The sequence below is a fragment of the Mesoplodon densirostris genome, chromosome 18, assembly GCF_025265405.1.
Source record: "Mesoplodon densirostris isolate mMesDen1 chromosome 18, mMesDen1 primary haplotype, whole genome shotgun sequence".
Taxonomy (NCBI): Eukaryota; Metazoa; Chordata; class Mammalia; order Artiodactyla; family Ziphiidae; genus Mesoplodon; species Mesoplodon densirostris.
In genome coordinates this window covers 2,974,347-2,996,769 of record NC_082678.1, presented here as the reverse complement: position 1 = coordinate 2,996,769, position 22,423 = coordinate 2,974,347, and the positions used below count along the sequence as shown (strand labels likewise).

Genomic DNA, 22,423 nt, shown 5'->3' with positions numbered 1-22,423 from the left:
ATAGTGTGTTTTTAGACTGGAGATAGGGTGCATATAACTAAGTTGGGAGGGGAAAGACAAAAGTAACGAATAACAGTGATTGCAAATTATAAAACATGAGCATTGGAATAAAGAATGGGAAAAAATTTTTAAAGAGCGTTGTTTATTAAAATTTTTAGAGTATGTGTGTGTTTAAAGCCCCATATTCTATTTTCTGCTCTCTGAATAGGGTTTTTTGGTTTGTTTTTGTTTTTGCACTTTGAGGGTTTTTTGTTTTGTTTTGTTTTTGTTTTGTTTTGGTTTTGTTTTGTTTTTGTTTTGTTTTGTAAGGGCTGGAATGTTGCGGGTAATTATTTCAATGTGTTTAGTCTGAAGCTTTTGAGGAGCAGTGTAGATGTGGCTTCTTTTTACTCTAAGTCAGATTCCGCAGAGACAGTTGTACCAAATAAACACTGTAAATCCTTAACTTTCATAAACACCGGGACAGAACTAACGAAAAACTACCCAAGTGCCAAAGACTTAAGACCATTTCTGAGAACCTCACTCCACGAGGCCTTCGCATTTATTTTTCCAAATAAACGGCTTCCTTTCAGATCGAGTTATTTCTCCTCTACAGAGCTGAGCGGAGGGGCGGGCGGGGATGTGAGAACGGAACAGCAGACTAAAATCAAAAAGCCTTTCTGGAAGCTTTGCCCCCCCCGCCCCTCCCCCAATCCCGATTGCTTAGGACCCTTCTGGTCCAAATGACAAAGGTGGCCCCACTTGCCCTAAAAGATGCTGGCCGGGTGCGTGAACTTGACCCAGGCGCCCACGCCTTTTTTCCCCAAAGGTCAGACAAAGGGAGAGGAGTTGACTGAGTTCTTTCCGGGGCCCCAGGGCCTGGGGAAGCGAAGGCTGGGGAGGAGAATGAGACAAAAAACCCTCTTCGGTCCAAGTCCTCGGGCAGGTTAAAGCCAGATGGGGACGAGGGGCCGGGTTGGGTGCGGAGAGTAGTATCCTGACCGCTCCGTCAAGCCCCTTTTCCGGTTTGCTAGTGAGGACCTGCCTCCGGGCGTTTAGGAGGCCGGGAGCTTGTCGTAAGTTCGCCGGGGTTTGGTGCCTTCTCGGCCGCTCGCCGAGCCGTCTGGGCTCCTCGCGGGGAAGGAAGCCCTGCGCGCGGAGCTGCCCCGCACCACATACAGAAGAGCCCCGCGTCTCCCGCGCAGCGCGCCCAGTCACCCTTACACTGGGTTTTATTGAGCCAGGAAAAGACCCCGGGTTAGAGTCTTTGATCCTCCCTTGCTCCGGGATCCTGGAGGAAGGAAGGCAGGTAGGAAAGAAGGGAGGGAGGGAGGGAGGAAAAACTCTACTAAGGTCTCAGCAGGCCGCTCTGAGCAGCCTCCGCCGGCGGCAGGGCACTGGGAAGCAGGCGCCAGGCTCCCGGGTCCCGCGTGCGGTTCCCCAGGCCAAGGATGGGGGCGGGGGGGGGGGCATTTACCAAGTCTAAGTTTCCGGATCCTGGGGAGAACGAGGGTTCCGCGGGGCTCGTCGGCCGCAGGCTGGGATTGTTCCGCCCAGAGAGGGGCGCTTTTAAAATGCAGAGGCGATGGCCTAGGGATGACCTACTCCAATCTTCTCTAATAATTCCTCTGCTGTAGCTATTATTCATTTGGTCTTTATCCATTTGCTTTTCCTGCTCATTAAAAAAATAGGGGATTTTACTACCTAAAATAAGATAAGAAAACATGAATTACGAATGAGTGAAAATGAAAGTTACATTACTTTGATCCTGACTAAATTATTGGTCTAACTTGCAATAAGGTCTCAATAATCGGATTTTAAAAAGGCAGATCTGGCGAATTTTCCGCAGAATGCAAAGATCCAAAGCTCGTTGATAAAGCCATGCAGGCTTGGGTGGGAGATGCCCGGTCTCTGGCGTTCCGGATCCTTCCACAACCCTCTTCCGCCACCTTTCCCTCCACCCGCTCCCCGTCCCGGTCCAGCTCCCCGAGGGGTGAAGGAATGTTTATGGCCTGGCTCAAGTTCAACGACAAAACCCTGCCTGGAGGGGGAAGGGCGGCCAAATTCAACCGTCAGCCGAAGACCGAGCTCAGGTCTCAGACGGGGGCACAGACTGGACACAGCTAAGATGGGAAGCTGAGAGTCCAGGGGGGTACCGATTCCTCTCTCCAAGAGCTGTCTCCTTATCTCCTCCTGGGGCCTGCGGTGTGCCGCCAGTAGCTCCTGCACCAACATTCGGTGCGTGCGCGCCTGGGTGGGAGTGGGGTGGTCACAGCCTGAATGGGCAGGAGGCTGTCTGATCACAGCACAGGCTTCACCCAGCGTTCAGGACCCAGTGAGAACGCCCTTGACCTCTTCCCTACCAGCTCTGCCCCAACCAGAGCAGAGATCTCTCTCTCAGAGACCTGCCTCTTTTGTCCCCTCTCCCGGGTTTTGCTCACATCTTCCACCCGGATTTGGTATTTAAGCATCTTTCGAGGTCCTTCTCCAACACAGTCTTTTCCGGAAAGCCTCTCCATATGCCGTGGGGGGGAGGGGTGAATCTTTCTCGGTCTCAATTCCCCATGTGTAGGCATTTGGCCCACCTTACAGTGTCAGAGATCACAGAATATAGTCCCCCGGTTTCAGGTCACATCTGAGGAAACAGAAGACCTAAGATCTGGCAGCAAGTGAGAGGCAGAACGAGAGGCAGGGATCAGTAGGAAGAGAGATAGTATTTCCACTGCATCTCCTCCAGCCTTCCACCTCAGTGGAAGGTTTTGCATGCAGTAGGCACTCGATAAATGAGTGATGGAACTTGTGTTTATTCCCCTGTTGTTCCACTTATGCAAATCTGCTGGGTGCACCCAGGAAGGGTTGGGTCTAGGGAGTCTGAATGCAGCTCTGTGACCTTAAGGGATGGCTCCAGATGGAAACAGGTGAGGAGAGGTATGTTGGGAGTGAAGGAGAGGCTTGGCTTCCTATTCTCTCTCTTTCTTTTTTTTAAATTTTATTTATTTATTTTGGGCTGTGTTGAGTCTTCCTTGCAGTGCGCGGGCTTCTCATTGCAGTGGCTTCTCTTGCTGAGAACACGGGCTCCAGGCACACGGGCTCAGTAGCTGTGGCTCGCGGGCTCTGGAGCACAGGCTCAGTAGTTGTGGCACACGGGAGCTTAGTTGCTCCGTGGCTTGTGGGATCTTCCTGGAGCAGGGCTCGAACCCTTGTCCCCTGCATTGGCAGGTGGATTCTTAACCACTGTGCCACCAGGGAAGTCCCCTTCCTATTCTCTTGCGCTGGCGTAGACCACAGAGCTTAGTCCTCAGGAGCTCCTGCTTTGGGGGCCCAGCTTAGCCACTGCTGGCTGCGACCCTGATCAAGTAACTTACACTTAGTCTCAGTGTCCTCATTTTATAAAGTGGGTTCTGTCAGTGTGGGGACAGTAGCTCTGAGAAGGCATGGGCAGGAACCAGCTGGGGCTGGCAGGGTTAGGTGAGTCCAGATTGTGCCTGTAGATTACCTCGCCCCCACCCCAAGAACAACAAGTTAGCAGTGTCAGTGGCTGAGGACATGGGCATGTGGCCCCCTGCTGCTTCTGTGCAGGTTCTGAGTCCCTGTGCAGATGTGCCAGCCATGGGCAACACCTCCAGTTGCTCCTCAGATCTCAGCACTAACCAAGCTTCTGAAGAGGGCATAGGAATGGCAGAAGGAAGGCAGCCATCTGAGACTAAGGTGCACTGATTTATTTTTTAAAGGGCCAGAGCCTTTCCCTTAAGAGTGTGTTAATAAATCATCATTACGGTTACTTTTCATCCAGCTTTCAAAGTAGATATTTTGTATTACAGTTTAAATAAGAACAACATAACAATAACATTAATTTTGTCTGTACCAGGATTCCATCCAGTCGGAGACAAACATAAGGTCGTACGGGGGGACCTTGCTCTCACCCGCCAGACTCTCCCCTGCCGAGGGCGCGCAGGTCCCGCATGCTGCGAAGTGCTTTCTTTGTCCCTTTCTGCCCAGGTGGCTGCCGGTCTCTCCAGGAACCAACGAGGAGGCGCTCCGCCGAGTGGTCTCTGCAAGAGCCTGACGCCCGCCCTTCCCTGCCCGCCGTGACCACGGAGTCCCCCAAATTCCTGGGAGGACGCCCCGCAGGGCTCCCTGAGCGGATCCTCAGACTGAGAGAGCGGTAACGCCCTTGGCCCACGAATCAGCTAGTTTACCTTTTTAGAGAGAAACGCACTCTTGGAGGTAGCAAAATGAGCGGGTCTTGATCTGAGAAATAGGGGCATAACACTCTTGCTCTCTCTGCAAAGGCCAGGGCTGGAATTCAGCTGGGCCCCAAGGCCCTGAGCTGGGGCGGCGCCGGCCTGAAGGTTCCAGCCTCCGAGTGGCGCAGGGCTCTGCTCGCGCACCTTAGGCTAGAGGAGGAAGGACCGGAGCGCAGCACCGGGTGCCCCCCTCCCAGCCGAGTCTGGGGCGAGGCTCAGGGAGACGGCGCACAGCCCCAGGGTCCCCACCTCGCGTCTGCGAGCCCAGAGAAGGCTGGAGTACCCCCTCCCCACTGCAGCCCGGGGCCGCCTCGTCTCCCCGCCAACCTCGGCGTCTCTGGACGGTCTTCCGGTCGCTCTGGCCCCTCCAACGCCGCTTGGCCTCCTCCCTTCTTCCCGAGGCCAGAGATGGGACCCCTTCCCTCACCTTCCTCCCTCTTCCCATAAAGAGTTGAGGAGAGTCGGGGTAGGGGCAGCGGAGACCAAAGGCCTGAAACTTCAAGTTCAATGGCAAAGGCCCCGACCCGACCCTCACCTCTGGGCGCCGGCAGACTGCTTTCCCTCCCTAACTTTCCGAGGGTGATTGAACGCTTGCTGCTCCCCGTCATTTTAGAGGCAATTTAGGGGAGGGGGACCAGTGGTGGAACTCCCTCTTCTCCGTCTGCTCCGACCACCCCCACCCGCTTTCTACACAAAAGTAACTGGTAGCCTAGAGAGGAAGAAAGGCTGGCATCAGTTCCCCATTGGATGTTTTAAAATCTCTCCCCGGGCCCAGGCCAGCGCCTGGGGGGAGGGGCGGGGTGTCCCACTCGGGTGAGAGGCCGAGGGCCGATCCAGTGCTTTCTCCCCACTTTCCCGGAGAGGGACTATTCAGGTGGGTGAGAATGTGGTATAAATTTCTTTCAGAAACAACGGAACCTCTCCTTTCGCCCCCTCCGCAGCAGTTGCCTCCGCGCTTTATTGCCAGTTTACGGTAACGGGTTCATTTATTTAATTCACGTTTGAAGCTCTGGGGTTTCTATTAGACCGGACGGGGGCGGGGGCACAGAGGGTTTCCCCCGAAGGAAACCTAATTAAAGTGCAGCACTTAGGACCTTGAATAAAACTTTAATTAATGGGAGGAGGGCGACTGGCGGAGGGGAGGGCAGTTGGCCCCGTGTTGGAGGAGGGGAGCCGCGCCTCTCGTAGAACTGGCGGGTCTTAATCTGGGCCTTTTTCCTGCCGCAGGACATCTTCTGGTCCTCGAACCACTCAGAGTAGGGGTGGCTAGCTAGGGGTGACTGCGGAGGGGGGCACGGCGGTGCAGAGTCGCCGGCTTCGGCCTCGCGACTTCCAGGGTGGGGGGAAGCGTTTGCCAGCACGAGTGAAGGACCCCGGAGCCAGAGCCTCGGGTTCGCTCTCTGCTGGGCTGCTTCGAGAACCTAGATTCGAAAAGAGCTTCCGGAGGTCACGTCTATGCACTTCTCCACCACTACCCGCCTAAGTCGGCCTCTGGAGGCCTAATAAAATCCACCTGGTTTGGAGTTGGAAGTAAGTGATTTCGGTCCTGGAGCAGCGTAGACGCGACCCTGGGATCCTGTTTCGACGTTTGCTGAGACTCAACCCGGGGACGTTCTGCTCCGAGTAAGGGAGAGGGCGCGGAGGGCAGCTCCGAGTAAAATTACACCTCGCTGGTGGAAAGACGCCCGGTGTATTTTCCGGAGTCTATTTGTGCGCCTCTGCGTTTATTTGTTCATGAGAATGTTGTTTGAATTTACCTATTTGTGAACGTTATAGTCAACACATTTCAGTCTAAATTTAGCAAAACCCTCTCTCCTGTAGCTTAAAATGGCCCTATTTAAAAAGCAAACAGCTACAGGCAAATACATGTAGATATATTTTGTTGTAATTTTGACACAAATTACTGAAAGATTTTTAAATGGTCGGCCTCGGTGGGAGGGGGTATAATTTGCCTCAGGAGTAAAATTGGTGTTTGGAAAGAGCTTGCATAAAAGGGTTTAATACAAAGCGAAATTTAAAAACAATTTTTTGCACAGGTTCCATACAAGTAAATGAGTCGGGGGGATAAAAGGGGAGGAGAGGGGATCGCCGCGAATTGGCCTGGCGAGGAAGATAAATATAATACTCCAGTGGAACGAAGACCTGGACCGAGGGCTGACGCCGCCGCAGCCTTGCTCCCGGGAGTCCTGGCCGCCCTGTTTTTTCACTGTTCGAGATCGCTCGCTGCTCTCCTAGCTTTCCTCCGGAGTCTCTCAGCCGCTGGACCGATACATTTGCCTATACCCTGGCCCAATTCCAGGCGACTCCGGGTCCCGGTGCTCTCACACGTAGCCCCGAACTCCCCAACCCCGAAGGCCCGACATCTGGAAGCCAGAGGCTTGGTTGAGGGGTTAAAGCCGAGCAGACCGGCGGGTTTCCCTGAAATGGCGAGCTTCTACCGGAAGGGGGCGCCCTTGTCTTTTTAATAGGCCAAGCACACTGGTAGCGAAATAAATCTCTAAAATCCCAAATCTTTTGTTTGTTCTAAAGTTATTGAGAGAGAATAATAGAAGAGCTCCGAAACTTTAAGGGCTTGATAGCGGAGTGGAGGAGCTAGCGCTCTGGGAGTCCAGAGTCTCGAGGCCCCGACTCCTTAGGCCTCTACCTACGCCATCTCAGGAAGTCCAAGTGGCAACCCCTCTTGCGGCCTTTCTCCTCCCCATGTGGGGAGCCGGCACCAGGGCGCTCTCTCTACCCATGGGCCTATCTGCGCTGAAGTCTCGCTCTTTCTGAAGCGGCGAGGGAGGGGGTCGCACCCAATAAGCTTGAGAACCTGTGATATTAAAAGCTCCTCGCTTGAAACTAAGCTTGAAGGAGAACGTGGAAGGCAGAAAGTAACTTCCCCTGGGCGGGACGCAATACCAGGGAGCTTAAACTGGACCCCGGGGCTTGGAGGAATTGTTTGAATCACGAAATTGACACCCTCCCCTTCCCCAAGCACACGCATTCTAAGAAGACCCAGGGAGGGAGGGTGACTGCCCGTCGGGGCCTTGCCCCTCAGCCTGGGGATCCTCTTTGGTAAAAAGATTTAGAACAGTCTTCCCAACTCTTTCCCAGAAGAACAGCCAGGACGGGGATCCCACCCGACTCGAATTCTTCGGCTGCGGCGGCCAACGCAGGGTTTCCTGGAGAAGGAGGAGCCTGCTCCGAGATGGAGCGGCCGTCGAGACCATGGCCGGGGCCCTCCCTCGGGCTGCTAGCCTCCCGCCTACTCGCTGCTCGGTGGCTCGGATCGTGGGTCCGGCGTTGGGTCCTCTCCACTTCACGCCAGTGCGCTCGATCGCCGGGAGAGTGTCTGCCGGAATCCTCCAGACTGGGCTGCAGGAAGATCCAGCTCAAACCCGCTGATTTGCTGCGCGGCCAAGGTAGCGAGTCCCACCGGGCACAGGGCCCAGGTACAGGACATCAGGGTCCCCGGCTCTGCTAACAGCCGGTCTGCCCCAGGTTTTTGGAACTCCGCACTGTTCTACGTGGCTGCGGAAAACAGAGTTGGCGCCAACCTGCCCTCCACCCACCCAGAGTTCAGGGTATGTGGACTGAACCAGCGCAAAGTGAAAAGGAAACGCGCGTCTGTGCCCATTGTTGTCCCGGCTGCCTGCCGTTCCCCACTCTGAGACTGGGTCTTTGGGCTTCCGCCGCCCGTGGTTCTTCCACTCGAAAAAGAGCCTTCCGCGACTCCCAGGCCTTGCCCAGCAGGCAAGCAGAGGAGGAATGGGTAGTGAAGGAGCCATTTTCTGCTTTTTGTTTTTCTCCTTCTGGGCTATACCAGTGTGTTTGGGACGTGCCTACCATAGATAGGCTACTATTCCCTCATTCTGTAACCGTTTGTGCCTGGGAGGGGCTCCGTCTACAAGGCCACAAATATCTATTTCATGCGGCTCCCAAATGCCCAATGAACCACGACCTCCTTAGGTCAGAACCACCAGGAACATTAAGGGAGGGTCTGGAACGTTTTGGAGAGGAAGTGGTGAATTATCCAGGCACTTTCTCAAACCCCATTTCTCTGAAAGGAAGGAGAACAGACCCCGCAGGGCAGCTCGCTGGCTTGTTTTTCACACACGGACAAAATTGAAGAGTTGGGGATGCGGACTTCTGAGACCAGTGGGTACAACCTAGGGGATGGGCACGGAGGGAAGGAGATGCACCCTCCAGTGCTGTCCATCCTGCCTAGCTGTCATCTTAGAAAAATGCTAAAGGGGCAACATAGCCACAGGGGTGAATCTGCCATTTCTTTTCTCCTCTGCCTTCACTGGGATGGGGATGGGCTTTGGAAATGGAAGGGGTTCCAGAGGAAGCTCTCCTGCCACCGGTCTCCTTCCAAGTTTATTCGTAATCAGCTCAATCCATGAAAGCAGTTTCTAAAGCGCTCTACAGAGCTCTAGATAGAAAATATGATACTAATTATCATGGCAACTAGTACTGGTTATGGTGATTATTGCCACTGCCAGGATGAATGATTATGACTGGGACAAGGTCCTTTGGGTGGTGTTACCTGGTGGACTGGGCTGTAACTCTGGGCCTCGCTGGCTCTCTGGGACCAATGGGGTACCCAAGCTGTCCCTGAGGAACAGCCCAGGAGCATTGGTCTGGGAAGAGTGTCACCTCTGGGGGCCTCTCAGCAGAGTCCTGGGCCCCAGCCTGGCTGTGGCAGGCTCCTGGTCTCCCCAGGATACTCCGACTTCCTCCTCCCCCCCTCCCCAGGCACAGCCAGGGAGCTCCCTCAAGGAATAGCACTGGTTTTGACCTTGGCGAGGACTTTCTTCTCCTTGACCCGGCGATTCTGAAACCAGATGGTGATCTGGCGCTCTGAGAGGCTGGTGGCCGCCGAGATCTTGCGCCTCTTGTCTTTTGTGATGAACTTGTTAGCCGAATACTCGCGCTCCAGCTCCCGCAGCTGCCCCTTGCTGTAGGGAATACGTTTCTTGCGGCCGCGGCGGAAGGCGCAGCCGTCTGGAGGGTGCTGCGCGCTCGAGTCTGCGTGGCAGGAGAGGGAGGGAGAGAAAGACATGCTCACACCACCGCCTGGCGCAAGCTCAGGCGCAGACCCAGGCCCCACAAGCTAAGTCATCCTGCAGGAGCACCCAGGTAACCCTACAGGCATTCGTGCACTCCTGTTCCCTCAAAGCACAAGAGGACACCTCGGCTTCCAGCTCTGATCACCGCCCAGCCTTGGAAAGCGGTTTCTGCAGGCCACCCTCACTCTTCACTGCCCTCACACCTGCAGGTCTGCAAACACACCCATCACACACGGCCAGGCCTTTGCCCACCGTCTACATATGTCCGCCCTCACATGCATTTTCCAACTCTTGGCCATTCTTATAGATACTACAAGCAAGTTCTGTACGGGAGGAACACGTTTCTGCCCCCACTCCCAACACACACATGCACTAATGCACACACCTAAGCCATGGCTGCAGGAAATCTAAACTTCCCTTTGGAAACTGAAAAACTCATCTGAGAGAAAGTGAGGGGTTGTATTCTTTACAGAACGTCCAACTTCTCTGTTCCCACTCACCCCACTGTACCCGATACTCAATGAATTGAGAGTTATTTGGCCCTTTTGAAGAATTCAACTGGGATCCTGCTGGGCAGGGATACCCTGAGCCCCAAACAACAGCAAAGAGAGCCAAACACACCAACATATTGAAAGGCTGGTCCCAAGGTCTCCTGGGGAGGTCAGAGGCTTGGTGGTCCTCAGGCTTCGGATAGCCCGCAGCTCAGGCCCTCACACAGCCCCTCTGGGGCCTCTACCCAGGCTCTCTAACTGCCTGGACCCTCCTTCAGAGTCCTAATAGCCAACCAAGGAGAACCAAGCTCCTCCTCACCAGCCCCAAGTCTCCCTCCACCTCCTCCCAGGCAAGTGCCAGCAGGGCCTACAACCCCACACTCAGCGCCAAGGGGATCCAGAGTAGTGGGCAGTTTACCTGCAAATGCCGCCTTCCAGAAGGGACCCGGTGGGTTTTGTTCTCCCTGGCAACACATCTGGCTGTTCCAGCCACCGGTGAGGGCCCAGGGCTGGTAACTGTCCACAGGCAGCAGGGAGTCATGGCGAGGCTCCCCAGGGGCGCCCAAGGTCTGCACCACCGACACATCCAGGTAACTGGCCATAGGCTGGTAGGGTCCCGGGTACCCCGGGTAGAAGGCAAACTCGGTGGGGCGGCTGGGGTACTCCTCCCCGGCCGCGGGAGTCTCCGCAGGGTAGGCGGCCAGGGTGGCCGCCTGGGCACAGGGTTTCAGGGAGCTCCGGGACACTCGGCAGGAGTAGTACCCGCCTCCAAAGTAGCCGTACGGCACCGGAGCTGGGGACGCCCCCTGGGGCACCCCGGGGCATGGGTGGCACTGCTTTGGTGGTTCCGCAGAGCCTGGAAGATCCAGGGGGGCGTAGTTGACAGCGGGCATAAGCGTAGGCGCCGCCGCTGGGTGGCTGGTCAGTGGGGAGTGGGCGACCAGATTCCGACTCCCTCCGGCTCCCAGCAAGCCTTCGATTTCCTTGGCCCCGTCCAAGGTGGCATAATTGCCGGGCTCCATGGGGCCGAGGGTCGGCTCATGGGGTGCTGGGGGTGGGGGATACAGGGGGCACCCAGCTCGCTCTCCCCACCCAGGCCCCGGGAATCCAAAGCGTTTTAAATCGCTCCCAGCTCGCTCGGCGCCTGCATTCGCTCAGCCCGGCCGTCTTGACGCAGGAGACGCAGGTGCCCGGGCACGCGCGCTGATTGGCTGCGGCCTGGCGGAGAGAAGCTAATAAAATCTTCATGGCAGAAATTGCGAAAATACTTTACCCCCGCTTTCTCTTTCTCTCTCTCCCTCTCCCTCTCTCCCTCTTCCTCTCTCTTCCTCTCTCTCTCTCTCTCTCTCCCCCTCCCTCTCTCCCTCCCTCTCTCTCTCTCTCTCCTCCTCTCCCTCTCTCTTCCTCCCTCCCCCCCTTTCTCCTTCTCTCCCTCCCTCCCTCCCTCTCTCCCTCTCTCGGTTTTTTATTGCATTTGAAAACGAGAGAAAAGAGACGAGGTGTCCTTTCGCTGCTTTCCAGTTTGGAGCAACCCAGCTACGTCGGTGGGGGGCGGGGGAGTAGTGGAAGGCGGGAGAGGGGACGCGGAGCCCGCCCCACCTCGGTCGCCTCCTCTCCCTCCCTGGCTCTCTGTCTCCTGTGCTTTGGCAGGTTTAACGAGAGAATAAAAAGCTCTCCCTATAAAGTGTCCATCTTGTGGGGGGAAGGGGAGTCGGGGGTGGGGCCGGGAGGCCGCTCTGGGCCTGAAAGGGGAACCCGGGAATGTGCCTGAGTCGGAGGAGGCTGGAAAATGGGGATTACGGGGTATTTCTAGAAGCCCCTTGCTTTGAGTCCTAGGTACTAGCATCCCAGTTCACTCCAGGTGCTCCTTCCATCCTGGATGCGCAGTAATAAGCTGCTCCCGGGCCTGGGGAAGTGCCTGGGACTTCTCTTCCCCAGGGACTCAAGTTTCTGCCCAGAAAACTCCGGATTCAGAGAGGGGTGGGAGGGAGAGGGAGCGGGACACGTGCTCCAAAGAAGGAGACTTGAGAACTGAAGACGCTAAACGTTCAGACCTAAAGTGGAAATGGAGCTTCTGGACCTGGCTGTAAAAGGGGGTCTGGATTTCCATTTCCCCTATCTGCTTCCTCCAGGCTTTACATTTTCTTAGAAGGAAAAGGAGATGGGAGAGGGAGCCCCAACCACTGGAGGAATTGCCTGAGGCCTCTCTGTTGGGGCCTATTGTGCAGTGCAAGGCAGAAGACCCAAACCAATTTGTTTCATAGATCTGTCTTCAGAGGTTTTCTGTTTCCACCACTACACCTCCCTAATCAAATCCTTCTGGGTTCACTTTTTCTAGAACTCACAGTTTTTTCTGGAGAAGACAGGAACTTTTGCATTCTACACCAGGGTCAAGGCAATTATATAGAACAGTCCACCCTGCCCTCTAGGTGGGCTCAGCCGTGCCCCCTCACCAACCTGAGTCTGAACTTGAGCCATTTTTTGGGAAAGCGCCCATGCAAACTGGAGTTGCCCCAAGTTGTAGGGCTGTCGTGATGATGACAGATCACTGTCAATGAATACTGCTAATAAATGAAGACACCAAGCAGGAAATCCTCAATGGATTTTGTTGTATTTGAAAACAACACGAGAGAAAAGGGAGGAGATGTCTCTTTGATGCTTTCCAGTTTCTTATTACAGCCTCTTGTTTGTCTGATTATGAAAGGCAGAAATACCAGGATTTTTACCTAAAGCCTAAGAATTTTTTTTTTTACTGGTTTTTGCTTGGTAGATGACAGCACAGGTATGAATAGATCCCTAAGTTTTAAAAATAAACCAATCAACTCCACTTCTGGGAATATATATACACAACAGAAATGAATATTTATGTTCATCGATAGGCATGTACTAAAGGGTCCAAAACAGCTTTATTTATTATAGCTCAAACATAGAAACTACCCAAATGTCCATCAATAGTAGAATAGGCAAATAAATGGTACTATCATTAAAGAATGGGGTACTAAACATCAGTTTAAAAAAAAGACTGCTACACACAACATAAATTGCACAGATAAGTGGGTGAAAGAAGCCAGACACAAAAGAGTAACTTTTGTATGATTCTATTTCTATGCAGTTCAAGAATAGCCAAAATCAATCTATGGTGATAGAGGTCAGAAGAGATTACCCTGGGGAGGGGAGCTCCTGACAGGGAGGTGTTGTAAGGAAGCCTTTTTGGGGGCTGGAAATGTTCTCAATCTCAATCTATATGACACTTACGTGGGTGTGAAAAAATTCAAGATGTACACTGGCTATTTCTTCACTTTACATCAGCCTATCTATATTTTAGAAGGAAAAATAATTGAATACAAAAATTTAAAGATTCATAGCAACACTGCCTGCGACTGTGCTTTTTGGATATTAGTGTTCTTATCTGTGTCCATGGAAATAAGCAGCTAAATGCATGTAACTCTGCATCATTGTGGAATGCAGAGATGACCAACTCAAGCCTTGCCCTGGAGAAGCTCACCAGCTGTGCTGGAGACCCCTACGTAAACAGATACATTTCAATACAAGTAAATACTATGGGGGTGTTGTTTTTGTTTTACTCTACAATTTATTTATTTTTAAATATCTTTGAGGCACTTTAAAAAATAAATTTATTTATTTATTTTTGGGTGCGTTGGGTGTTCGTTGCTGCGCACGGGCTTTCCTCTAGTTGCAGTGAGCAGGGGGCTACTCTTCTTTGCGGCCCGCAGTGTTATCGCGGTGGCTTCTCTTGTTGTAGAGCACCGGCTCTAGGCACATGGGCTCAGTAGTTGTGGCGCGGGCTCTAGAGCGCAGGCTCAGTAGTTGTGGTGTTCAGGCTTAGTTGTTCTGTGGCATGTGGGATCTTCCCGGACCAGGGTTTGAACCTGTAACCACTGCATTGGGAGGCGGATTCTTAACCACTGTGCCACCGGGGAAGCCCTCCTCCCCAATTTATTTAGCATTTAGTAGATACCAGGGAACAGTTCTGGATATCATATTATTAACATATGAGCATGTGCTCCCATTTTCTGTACATGTTTATGTATTTACAGCAATCTGTGACCTATGATAGACCTCAACTGGAGTCAGATAAGGTAAGATTGCCTCCTTATCTGTAAAAATTATCCGTCTCCTCAAAGGCACGATAATTTCTACATCACGGGAAAGCTGTGAAGATTAAATGAGATGTTGCACATGAAAACATTTTCTAAACTGAATAAATGAGCTCTATTTCTGTTTCTGTATGTGTATCTGTCTCTAATGAACTACAAGGCACCTGTTTTTATTTGAAAAGAAAAGGGCAGTTTCTCTAAACAGTATTGGTCACTTCTCACTTGCCTCTTTCAGCCTCGAGTAAGCCTGCGGTTCCCACATAGAGAACCTGAGGCTCAGTGCCTCCGTATCCTCCCTGGGCTCCACAAGAGTTCAGGGCTGAAGTTTAGGACAACCCAGGCGTCCTGACCTCCCCGCCGGCCTGGGCTGAGCCAGCCCTTCCCCCAGCCCCACAGACTCCTTTGTGTCCTGCTGGGAGCCTCCAGGCAGACCCTCAGGACCCCTGAGCCTCCCCCCAGTCCCAGCCCCCTTTACTGACCCAGCCAAATGCGTTGAAAGCCTCAGCTGCTCCTTTACATACCGGCCAGACACCTCCAGGAAGGTCAAGGCCAAGTTGAAAGTTAAGAGTCTGTTTACCTCCGGGAGCCCATTCAGCGCGGCCCCACAGACCGCCTGTGACCTTTACAGCCAGGCCTTTGAGCGCGGCCGCCTCGCCCCCGGGGGTTCCGGCCACGGGGACTTGGCACCTCCTTGTCAGCTCCCGCCCCTCCCGGGCTCGGGACCGCCGACGAGGGGGAGGGGGTGAGAGAAGCCCACCAGCCCCGCTTGGGGCATTTGTTAAATTATGGTTTATTTTTTGTAAAGCAAAGCGGGCGCCCGGTGCCCTCGTCCTCCCGCCTGGAAGAATGTACGTGGTCGCGACGACCGCGGCCTTCAGGGAGGTCGTGATGAAAAATGAGAATTTATTTGCAGCGGCAACGCTTCTTTTTCTGGAAAGGTTGGGGCTCCGCTGGCCTGCCAGAGTGCGCGGGCCTGGCCGAACTGCTTAAGGAGGTCGCTGACTTCTCTCGGTTTCAGGAAAATGGCCTGATGCGGTGCGCTCCTTTCTTTGGGCTTTTCTTCCGTTCCTTTTCTTTCTGGCTGTATGTTCTCTCATCTGTCTTTTGTCTTTTGGAATCTTTTCTTTGTATATTTGTGGTTTTCTTTCTGCCTTTCTTTCCTTTAATTTTGATTATCTTGCCTTTGGGGCCGTCTTGTTTTCTTTCTTTCTTCTCGTCTTTACTGCTTACTTTCTCCCCACCCCCCACCCCCGTTTACCTTTATTTTCCCCTTGGTTCCTTTCTCCCTCTCTGTCACTTACACTGTTTTCCTTTTGTTTGCTTCTTCGTCCTCTCACTTTTCTTTCTTTCGTTTTCTCCTTTTTCCTTCCCTCCTCCTTTTCAGCCTTTCCCTCTCATCTAGTTCTTTATTTTTTCCCTCTTTCTTCTCTCTTATCTCCCTTCTTACTTTTCTGAACCCCCTTTCCCGGCCCTCTCAATTTCCCATTGCGCTTCTCCGAAGTCTGCACGGGGCCTGCCCACAGCTCCCCGCGGCCGGAGCCTGCCCTCGGCGGGGCGGCCTCGCAGGGCGCTCCTGGAGCGGCGTCGCCAGCCCGAGCCCGCCAGCGGCGAGAACGGCCAGGCCCGACTGGGGATGACAGGCGACCCGGGCCCTTCTCCCTGAAAAGAAGTCAGGCGGGGCCTGGACGGGCCTCAGAGGAAAACCTTTTGGACAAAATGACGGCGGAGTCTGGGAGCTATAAGGACCAGAGAGTGGAGGCCTGACTGGTCAGGAGGAGGCCACTCTCACCTCCGCGTCCCTCTTGCCCGGGCAGCCCTGCGACATCCTTGGGCTTAGGACCCTCTCAGGACGAACCTAAGTGCTTCAGAGGCGGAGGCTGAGGGATCCAGCTATTAGTCCATAAATTAGAGCCGATCGTGGCCTCCACCACCCAGCAAGTGGATCTGAGGGGCAATCGAAGAGGGTCTGCTAAGGAGAGAAGCTAGTGCCAGCCACATGGCCGCCGCCACCGTCCTGATGGCGCCGAGAAACCGGAGAAGCGGTGAGCCGGGGAACGTGAGCGGGGTCCAGAGCCGAGGGAGGGAGGCGGGGAGTGCGAAGGGATGGGAGTAAAGCTGCTGGGCGCTGAACAGCCCGCTGCTCCTGGCCTGCCACGTGTGCGCACGCCGTGTTGGCAGGCCCGCTGGCCCAGAGACCCCAGCCCCCCTTCGGACCGTGCGCTTTACTGGGAGGGCGACCTTGATCACGCGCCCGCAGCCGCAATCCAGAGAAGCCCAGGCGCATCCGGCCCCAACCGTTAGGAATGTTGGGCCTAGAGGGCCGCACTGAGGGGCGCAAGGTTCAGGCCAGGTTTTGATCTAGCTCGGAGTGGTGGGCAACAGTCACCTCCCCTCTCTGTGCCTCCGTTTTCCTATCTGCCGTGTGTAAGAAGGGACGCATTGGACCAGCTGCTCTTTAAGTCCGCATCAGTGCTCGCTTTGGGGACAAGAGTGGCGCAGGGCAGGCGGGAGCGGGGAAGGGAGCGCTCCTGGAGGTTGAAGGCCTCAGTGTGGAGGGAAAGCGTGGCGAGAGCCAGGAAGAGGCCTCTAGGCTCGCCGCTGATTATTCCGCGGAGGTCTAGAGGGCGGGGCGCAGTTTTTAGGTCCTTGAGGGAACCCAGCCCCTCGACCCGGCCTCTGAGAGGCAACCGTTATGCGACGATCAGCCCTAGGGTGTAAACTCCGCAGTACCGCATTAAATGGGACGAAATTGGTGCAGGAGATCACCTCCTCCACCCTCACCCTGTAGTTCCCCGAGCCCTCCAGCCCCCTCACCCCCTACAGACACTCGGGAGCGGATCCTCAAATCCCACTCATAAAGGTGGGATCCTCAAGTGAGAGCCCACGGCCAACGTCTTTGGGGTTTGCAGCAGCTTCCAGGGTCCTGGGAGACTCAGCTTCCTTTGTTCCAGCCCCTGGGATCCTGCATGGGGCTCAGGAATGGGGAATATATCAACAAACCTACCTGCAAATTCAAGAAAGCGATCTGAGTCACACCCCGCCCCCCCACCCCCATCTCCACCTTGTTTTTTCCCTCAGGGAATGTGGATGTAGGTGATAATTATCAGGATAAATTCTGGCTACTCATGTATAGACTCTGCTAAGTTTTCACTCCTGAAATCAAGAGGAATGTCAGCAACGAGGCCCTGGCCCCTCCAGTCCCAAACCTGCTTATTTGGCCTGAACTGGAGCTGTAGTTTTGAGGTTTAGGGGAAAGTGCAGTTTGAGAGATTTGATTTCTTGCTCTGATTCCCTCATTTCCCTTGCTGAGAGATCTGAGACCCTTCCAATGGCCCAGGACTAGACCATCCTGTGGCACTCTTCCCTCCACCACCACCATAGCAAAAGCTTTTCCCTTTTCCTCTCACTGAGTTATCTGTTCCAAGAAACAAAGTTGGGAGAAGAGAAGGGCAAACATTTCACACACACGCACACAGTGGAGCAGAGGGAAATGGCCCATAATCCATGCCTTCTAAGACATGTCCTGTCCATGGTGCTCATGAGGTCCTGTCTTTGAAGGAGCATAACCAAGATGGGAGGGAAAGATGCCACAAAAGACTACCTTCTTAGAATTCAAGAAAGCCTTGAAAATAACCCTTCTGCCTCCAAGAGTGTCTGGCTGTACACACACACACACACATACACACACATGTCATCTGCCTTTCTGAATCCCAGCCTCAGCCTGAGATGAACATTGGGTAGTTCCTTGTTACCATCTGAGGACTCTGACCTGGAGGAAAGCCCATCTCATTCACGCCCCCAAGGTTCTGGACTGGCCATTTATCCCAGACCCTGACACCTATGAGGCTGGAGGAATCTGTCCAATTGTCTACAGTGTTACCCTAAACGTCCAGAGCTGATATTGGGCCACACATAAGGAACTCCGTCAAAGTGAGATTTGGGATTGGTGCAGAACTCTGGGCTCATAATCTGCTCAGCTCTAGGTCACTTGGGCTTAAACTAGTGCTTCTTCCCCTCTAGCCTCCTTTAGAGGTTTTCTAAGAGTTCTGAGAGGGTAGACGAAGTGTCTTTTACTTTAAATGGGAAAATCACCCACTAAAAATTTTTTAAAAAAATATTTGGCCTCCATAGAGTCCATAGCTTTATCCATGATTGGAAGGGATTGTGGCTGTTATTGTCCCCAGATGCCAGAAATTTTTCCCCAGAGACATGAAAATCTTTGCTCTCCCCTCACATTGCTTATATGGCCACGGTAGGGCTTGAGAGGAGATTCCAATCTTAGAAGCTCCAGGTGTAGAAGGTAAATCAGGAGCTAAGGATCTAGAAGTTTAGAATAGGAAGCCTCAAATCCCCTAGTTACCCAAACTAGTCAGTTGGCATTTGGAATTGGAGGATCCTTAGAGATCATTCAGTTTTAGCCAGCTATGTGCTCAAGTAGCTGGGTGGCAGATGCTAAGGAAAAGAAGCTATCTTGCCTAAGTCAGAATGACTTGACCTCAGGAAACGGAGAGCCAGTTCTGTGGGTCCAGGCAGCTCTGCGCTGCCACAGTGGGGGCAGGAGGAGGGATGAACACTGAAGTTAGATGGCTAGGGCAGCTGGATGTGATGTTGGAACTTCCAGTGATGCCCTGACTATCCCTCTCATGCCTCCCCCAGGCAGACAGGGGACTTTTGAGTATGTAGAAGCTTCACAAGTTCAGGGTGGTTTTCAAGTCTCAGCTCCCTGTCTAGCAGGTCCTACAGGGCCAAAGCTTGGTCACAAGGGCAACCCGTCCCAGGCTGAGGGACTGCTGGTCTGGCTGTTCCAGCTCCTCTAGGCAAGGCCAGGGCTCCAGTTTCTTATTCCTGAGGTCCGTCTGGAAACTTTCCAGAGCAACAAGGCTCAGCCCCAGAGGCCCAGATGAGGGCCTGCGGAAGAGCCATGGGAAGCAGACCATACCTTTCCACCCCCTCCAGTCCCTCAGTATCCCCCAGGACCTAGCACAGGCCTAACCCAGATCTGCAGCTGCCTGTGTGTATTGTGTGTATGGAGGTGATGCAGACAGGGGTTGGGGGTTCTCTCCGTCCTTGGATTGGAATCCCCACCACTAGCCTACCTTTGGGTTCTGCCACATTTATCCCCTGCTCGTCCGCCCCATCTGCATGGTTTTTCTAGCTCAGGAATCACCTGTCCCAGGGATGCAGGCCAAGCCTTGGACCAGGGGAGGTGCAGATGGACCTTGGACCTCGTCCCCGGGGGGCCCTTCGTGGCCTGAGACCCGTGCGTGTTAGGCGGGCTAGGCGACTCCCAAGGGAACCCAACAACTCTCCACCAAGACGAGGGGCAGCCTAAGGACTTTCCGGCTTTTGTCCAAGAGCCTTAATTCCGTTCCGTGCCCTTGTGTAAACACTTGGTCGGGCAGATTTTTCAGTCATGCGGCGGACCCAGCTGAGGTTTGTCCGCCCGCCCGCCCGCGCCTGGCAAAACGGCCCCGTTGGCGGCTGAGGTCTCTAACCTCAAAGGCACAGCTGGAGAGCATGGGAGCCAGACCATCCTTCCACCCAGAGACTTAGGTGCACCTTGCCCTCCAGGGATGCCTCGCCCTCAGGCAGAGGTTCTACCTCAAGATGGAAGCTCTCGCTGGACCAAAACCCGCTTAGAGCGTCGGAGAGAAACGCGCGGCCGCCTGCCCCACCCGGGTTTGCGACGCAGCCTCCCTGGACGCCGCTTTGGCCCGCACCTCGCGCCCCTACCTCCCGGCGCGTTGCCCCTCGGGCTTCCTGGGGAGTCTCCTTCAGAATCCTCATCATCGTCGTCACTCATGTGCGGGTGTGCCAGGGAGTGTAAGCGCTCTGTGTGTAGTTTTCATTTAATCCTCACAGCAATAGAACTGGGTAGAGGGCAATTGTTATTCTCGTTTTTGTAGATAAGAAAACTGAGGTTTAGGAGATTAATTTGTCCAACTTCAAGAGGCTAATAAATAATGAAGCCTGGACTCCAACATGGGTCTTTATGGCACCAAATCCAGGCTTTGACCATTTCACTTTCTCTTCCCTATTCAAACACCAAGTCGTTTCCATTTTTTAAAATGGAAATAAATCCCACTTAAAAGTACAAACTGATACAAATAGACTTGAGATATTTGGGAAGTTATTAAAGAAAAATAAAGGGATTGGGGAAAAATAAAATACTGACTCCAAGATAAAGGAATCTTTAACACACACGCATTTTTAAAAGTTGAGGCATAGTTGATGTACAATATTATACAAATTTCAGGAACACGCAGTAATTTTTCTATATATTCCCCGTGACTTCTAAAACTACGAAGTTAGGGACTAAGCTCAGCCTGCTTATGCCTACCCCTCTCCTACCACCCTGTTTCACTTCGGAGCTTAGTCCATAAGACCAAGGAGGGAGCAATGCCTGGAATATTCACCTATAGCTGAATCCCCTGAGACTCAAACTCCTCAGTGTTTGTTGGCCCCATTGCCCACACCCACAGCACTGCAGAGAAGGAAAACCATGGGGTCAGTCTGGTGCTAAAACACTTTCCAATCCTGCTCTCTCCCTGGGGAAAAATGGGTGTTTGGTGAGCCTGAAGATTCTGAACTTGATTCCATGAGGGTTCTCAAAGGCTCACCCCTTGATACTGAGCGTGAAAGTTGGTGTGTGTGTTTGTGTGTGTGTGTGTGTGTGTGTGTGTGTGGTTTTTCTGGGATGTGGATCCACAGCCTTATTGATTTGTTTTCTAGTGGCAAATTTCACATATACAGAAAAGTAAACAGTAAAGATAAAAAGTAAATTTCACACATACAGAAGAGTATAATAACCCCTTAAACTCATCATTCAGTGTCAACAATTAACAACTCAAAACGAATCTTATTTCAGCTTTTTTCTGGAGTATTTTAAAGCATGTCCCAGACATCATTTCATCCAAAAATACTTTGGTTTGAATCCTTAACAGACAAGGACTTCTTTCTTTCTTTTTCTTTTCTTCTTTTTTTAACAGAACCTTCATGTGATTATGACACATAACAAAATTAACAATAACCTCTTAATACTATCCGTGTTTCAGTTTCCTCAGTTGTCTCAAAATTTGTCTTTTTACAATTAGTTTACTCAAATCATAATCTAAATAAAGTCACACATTACATTTGGTTGATATGTCTCAGCTTTCTTATGGCAGTCTCCTTGTCTCCTTGTCTCCTTTTTTTCATACCATTTGTTTATTTGAAAACCTAGGTCAGGGACTTCCCTGGTGGTGCAGTGGTAAAGAATCCGCCTGCCAATGCAGGGGACACGGGTTCAAGCCCTGGTCCGGGAAGATCCCACGTGCCGCAAAGCAACTAAGCCCGTGCACCACAACTACTGAGTTTGTGCTCTAGAGCCCGCGAGCCACAACTACTGAGCCCGAGTACCACAACTACTGAAGCCCAAGTGCCTAGAGCCCGTGCTCCGCAACAAGAGAAGCCACCGCAATGAGAAGCCCGTGCACCGCAATGAAGAGTAGCCCCTGCTCGCCGCAACTAGAGAAAGCCAGAGCTCAGCAACGAAGACGCAACGCAGGCAAAAATAAATAAATTAAAATAAATAGATTAAAAAAAAAAACCCGGGTCAACCATATTCCCAAAGGTATTGGTCATCTTCAAAAAAGATTACTGTTCTATGTTAGACCAAACAACTTATTCTTACAGGTTTCTGCTCCACTGTCTAGGGCAACTGGCTGTGGACAGGAGAGCTGCACAGTTTCCTGCAGCCCCTCCCAAAGAAAATGGAGCTGGGCCAGGCAAAGCCCCTCCCCCCACAGGCCATATTCTGCCCCCCTTTGGTTCCCTATTGCCCTTGGAATGGGGGACCTCCCTCCCTCCCCCATTCCCAGGCAGCCAAGAATGGAATCCTCTGATGAGTCTTTGGATTATCCAGGTTTTGAGGAGTGTCAGAGACTGATCCACAGCTTCAGATCTAGAGGCAAGATTACTGCCACTGTGGCAGGACTGTCCAGTCCCTTCCTTGGGGGTGCCCCCAGAGGCCTCCATGCTTCCCAAGGGAACCAAAGAGCATGGTCTGTTCCCAAGGTGCAGTGGCCAGACTAGCTTTGCCGTATCTTACTCTTTCCTGCCCCTAGGGCATTATTGACATGGGGAGCTTGAACTTCTCTCCCTGCTCTGGCACATGTTGCCAGCTGTGTGTCCTTGGGCTGGCCATCTCTCTCCAACCCTCAGTCTCCTCATCTGTAAAGTGGGAGTGATTGTCTCTGCCCAGCCTTCCACACAGGGCTTCTCGGAGACAATAAAGATGAGGGAAGTCGAGATTCTGTATAAAGATTACAACATACATATAACCAATGGGTTGTTTCTCTCATAGTTGGTGGTGTCCGAGGAGAATGTGGGGATTTCTACTGGGGGAAGAGGAATCAGCCTACAAGCTTGTTCTGGTCTCACGTCTATGGAGAAGCACCTCCATATACATACAGCAATGCCACCCCAACCTCCAAACTAAGAAAAGATCTGGGCTTGGTGGTGCCCAGCCGGAGAAGCTGTGACCTCCTGACATG

At 52.9% G+C, this 22,423-nt stretch overlaps 1 protein-coding gene across 1 annotated transcript; it reads right to left on the bottom strand.

Annotated features, from left to right (window-relative positions):
* Nucleotides 1–8,985: 8,985 nt before the first annotated feature.
* On the bottom strand, nucleotides 8,986–10,793 carry HOXB13 (homeobox B13). The gene is made up of 2 exons (XM_060082365.1): nucleotides 10,190–10,793; nucleotides 8,986–9,239 (listed from the first exon to the last, which is right to left on the bottom strand). Exons 1-2 carry the CDS (start codon nucleotides 10,791–10,793, stop codon nucleotides 8,986–8,988), a joined length of 858 nt encoding a protein of 285 aa, XP_059938348.1.
* Nucleotides 10,794–22,423: the final 11,630 nt, after the last annotated feature.

Bases quoted from the DNA above. Each gene is read 5' to 3' on its own strand.
- HOXB13 (XM_060082365.1), bottom strand. From the start codon at position 10,793: ATGGAGCCCGGCAATTATGCCACCTTGGACGGGGCCAAGGAAATCGAA. The intron at 9,240-10,189 runs GTAAACTGCCCA...CCTGCCACGCAG, and splicing joins CTGGAAGGCGGCATTTGCAG to ACTCGAGCGCGCAGCACCCT.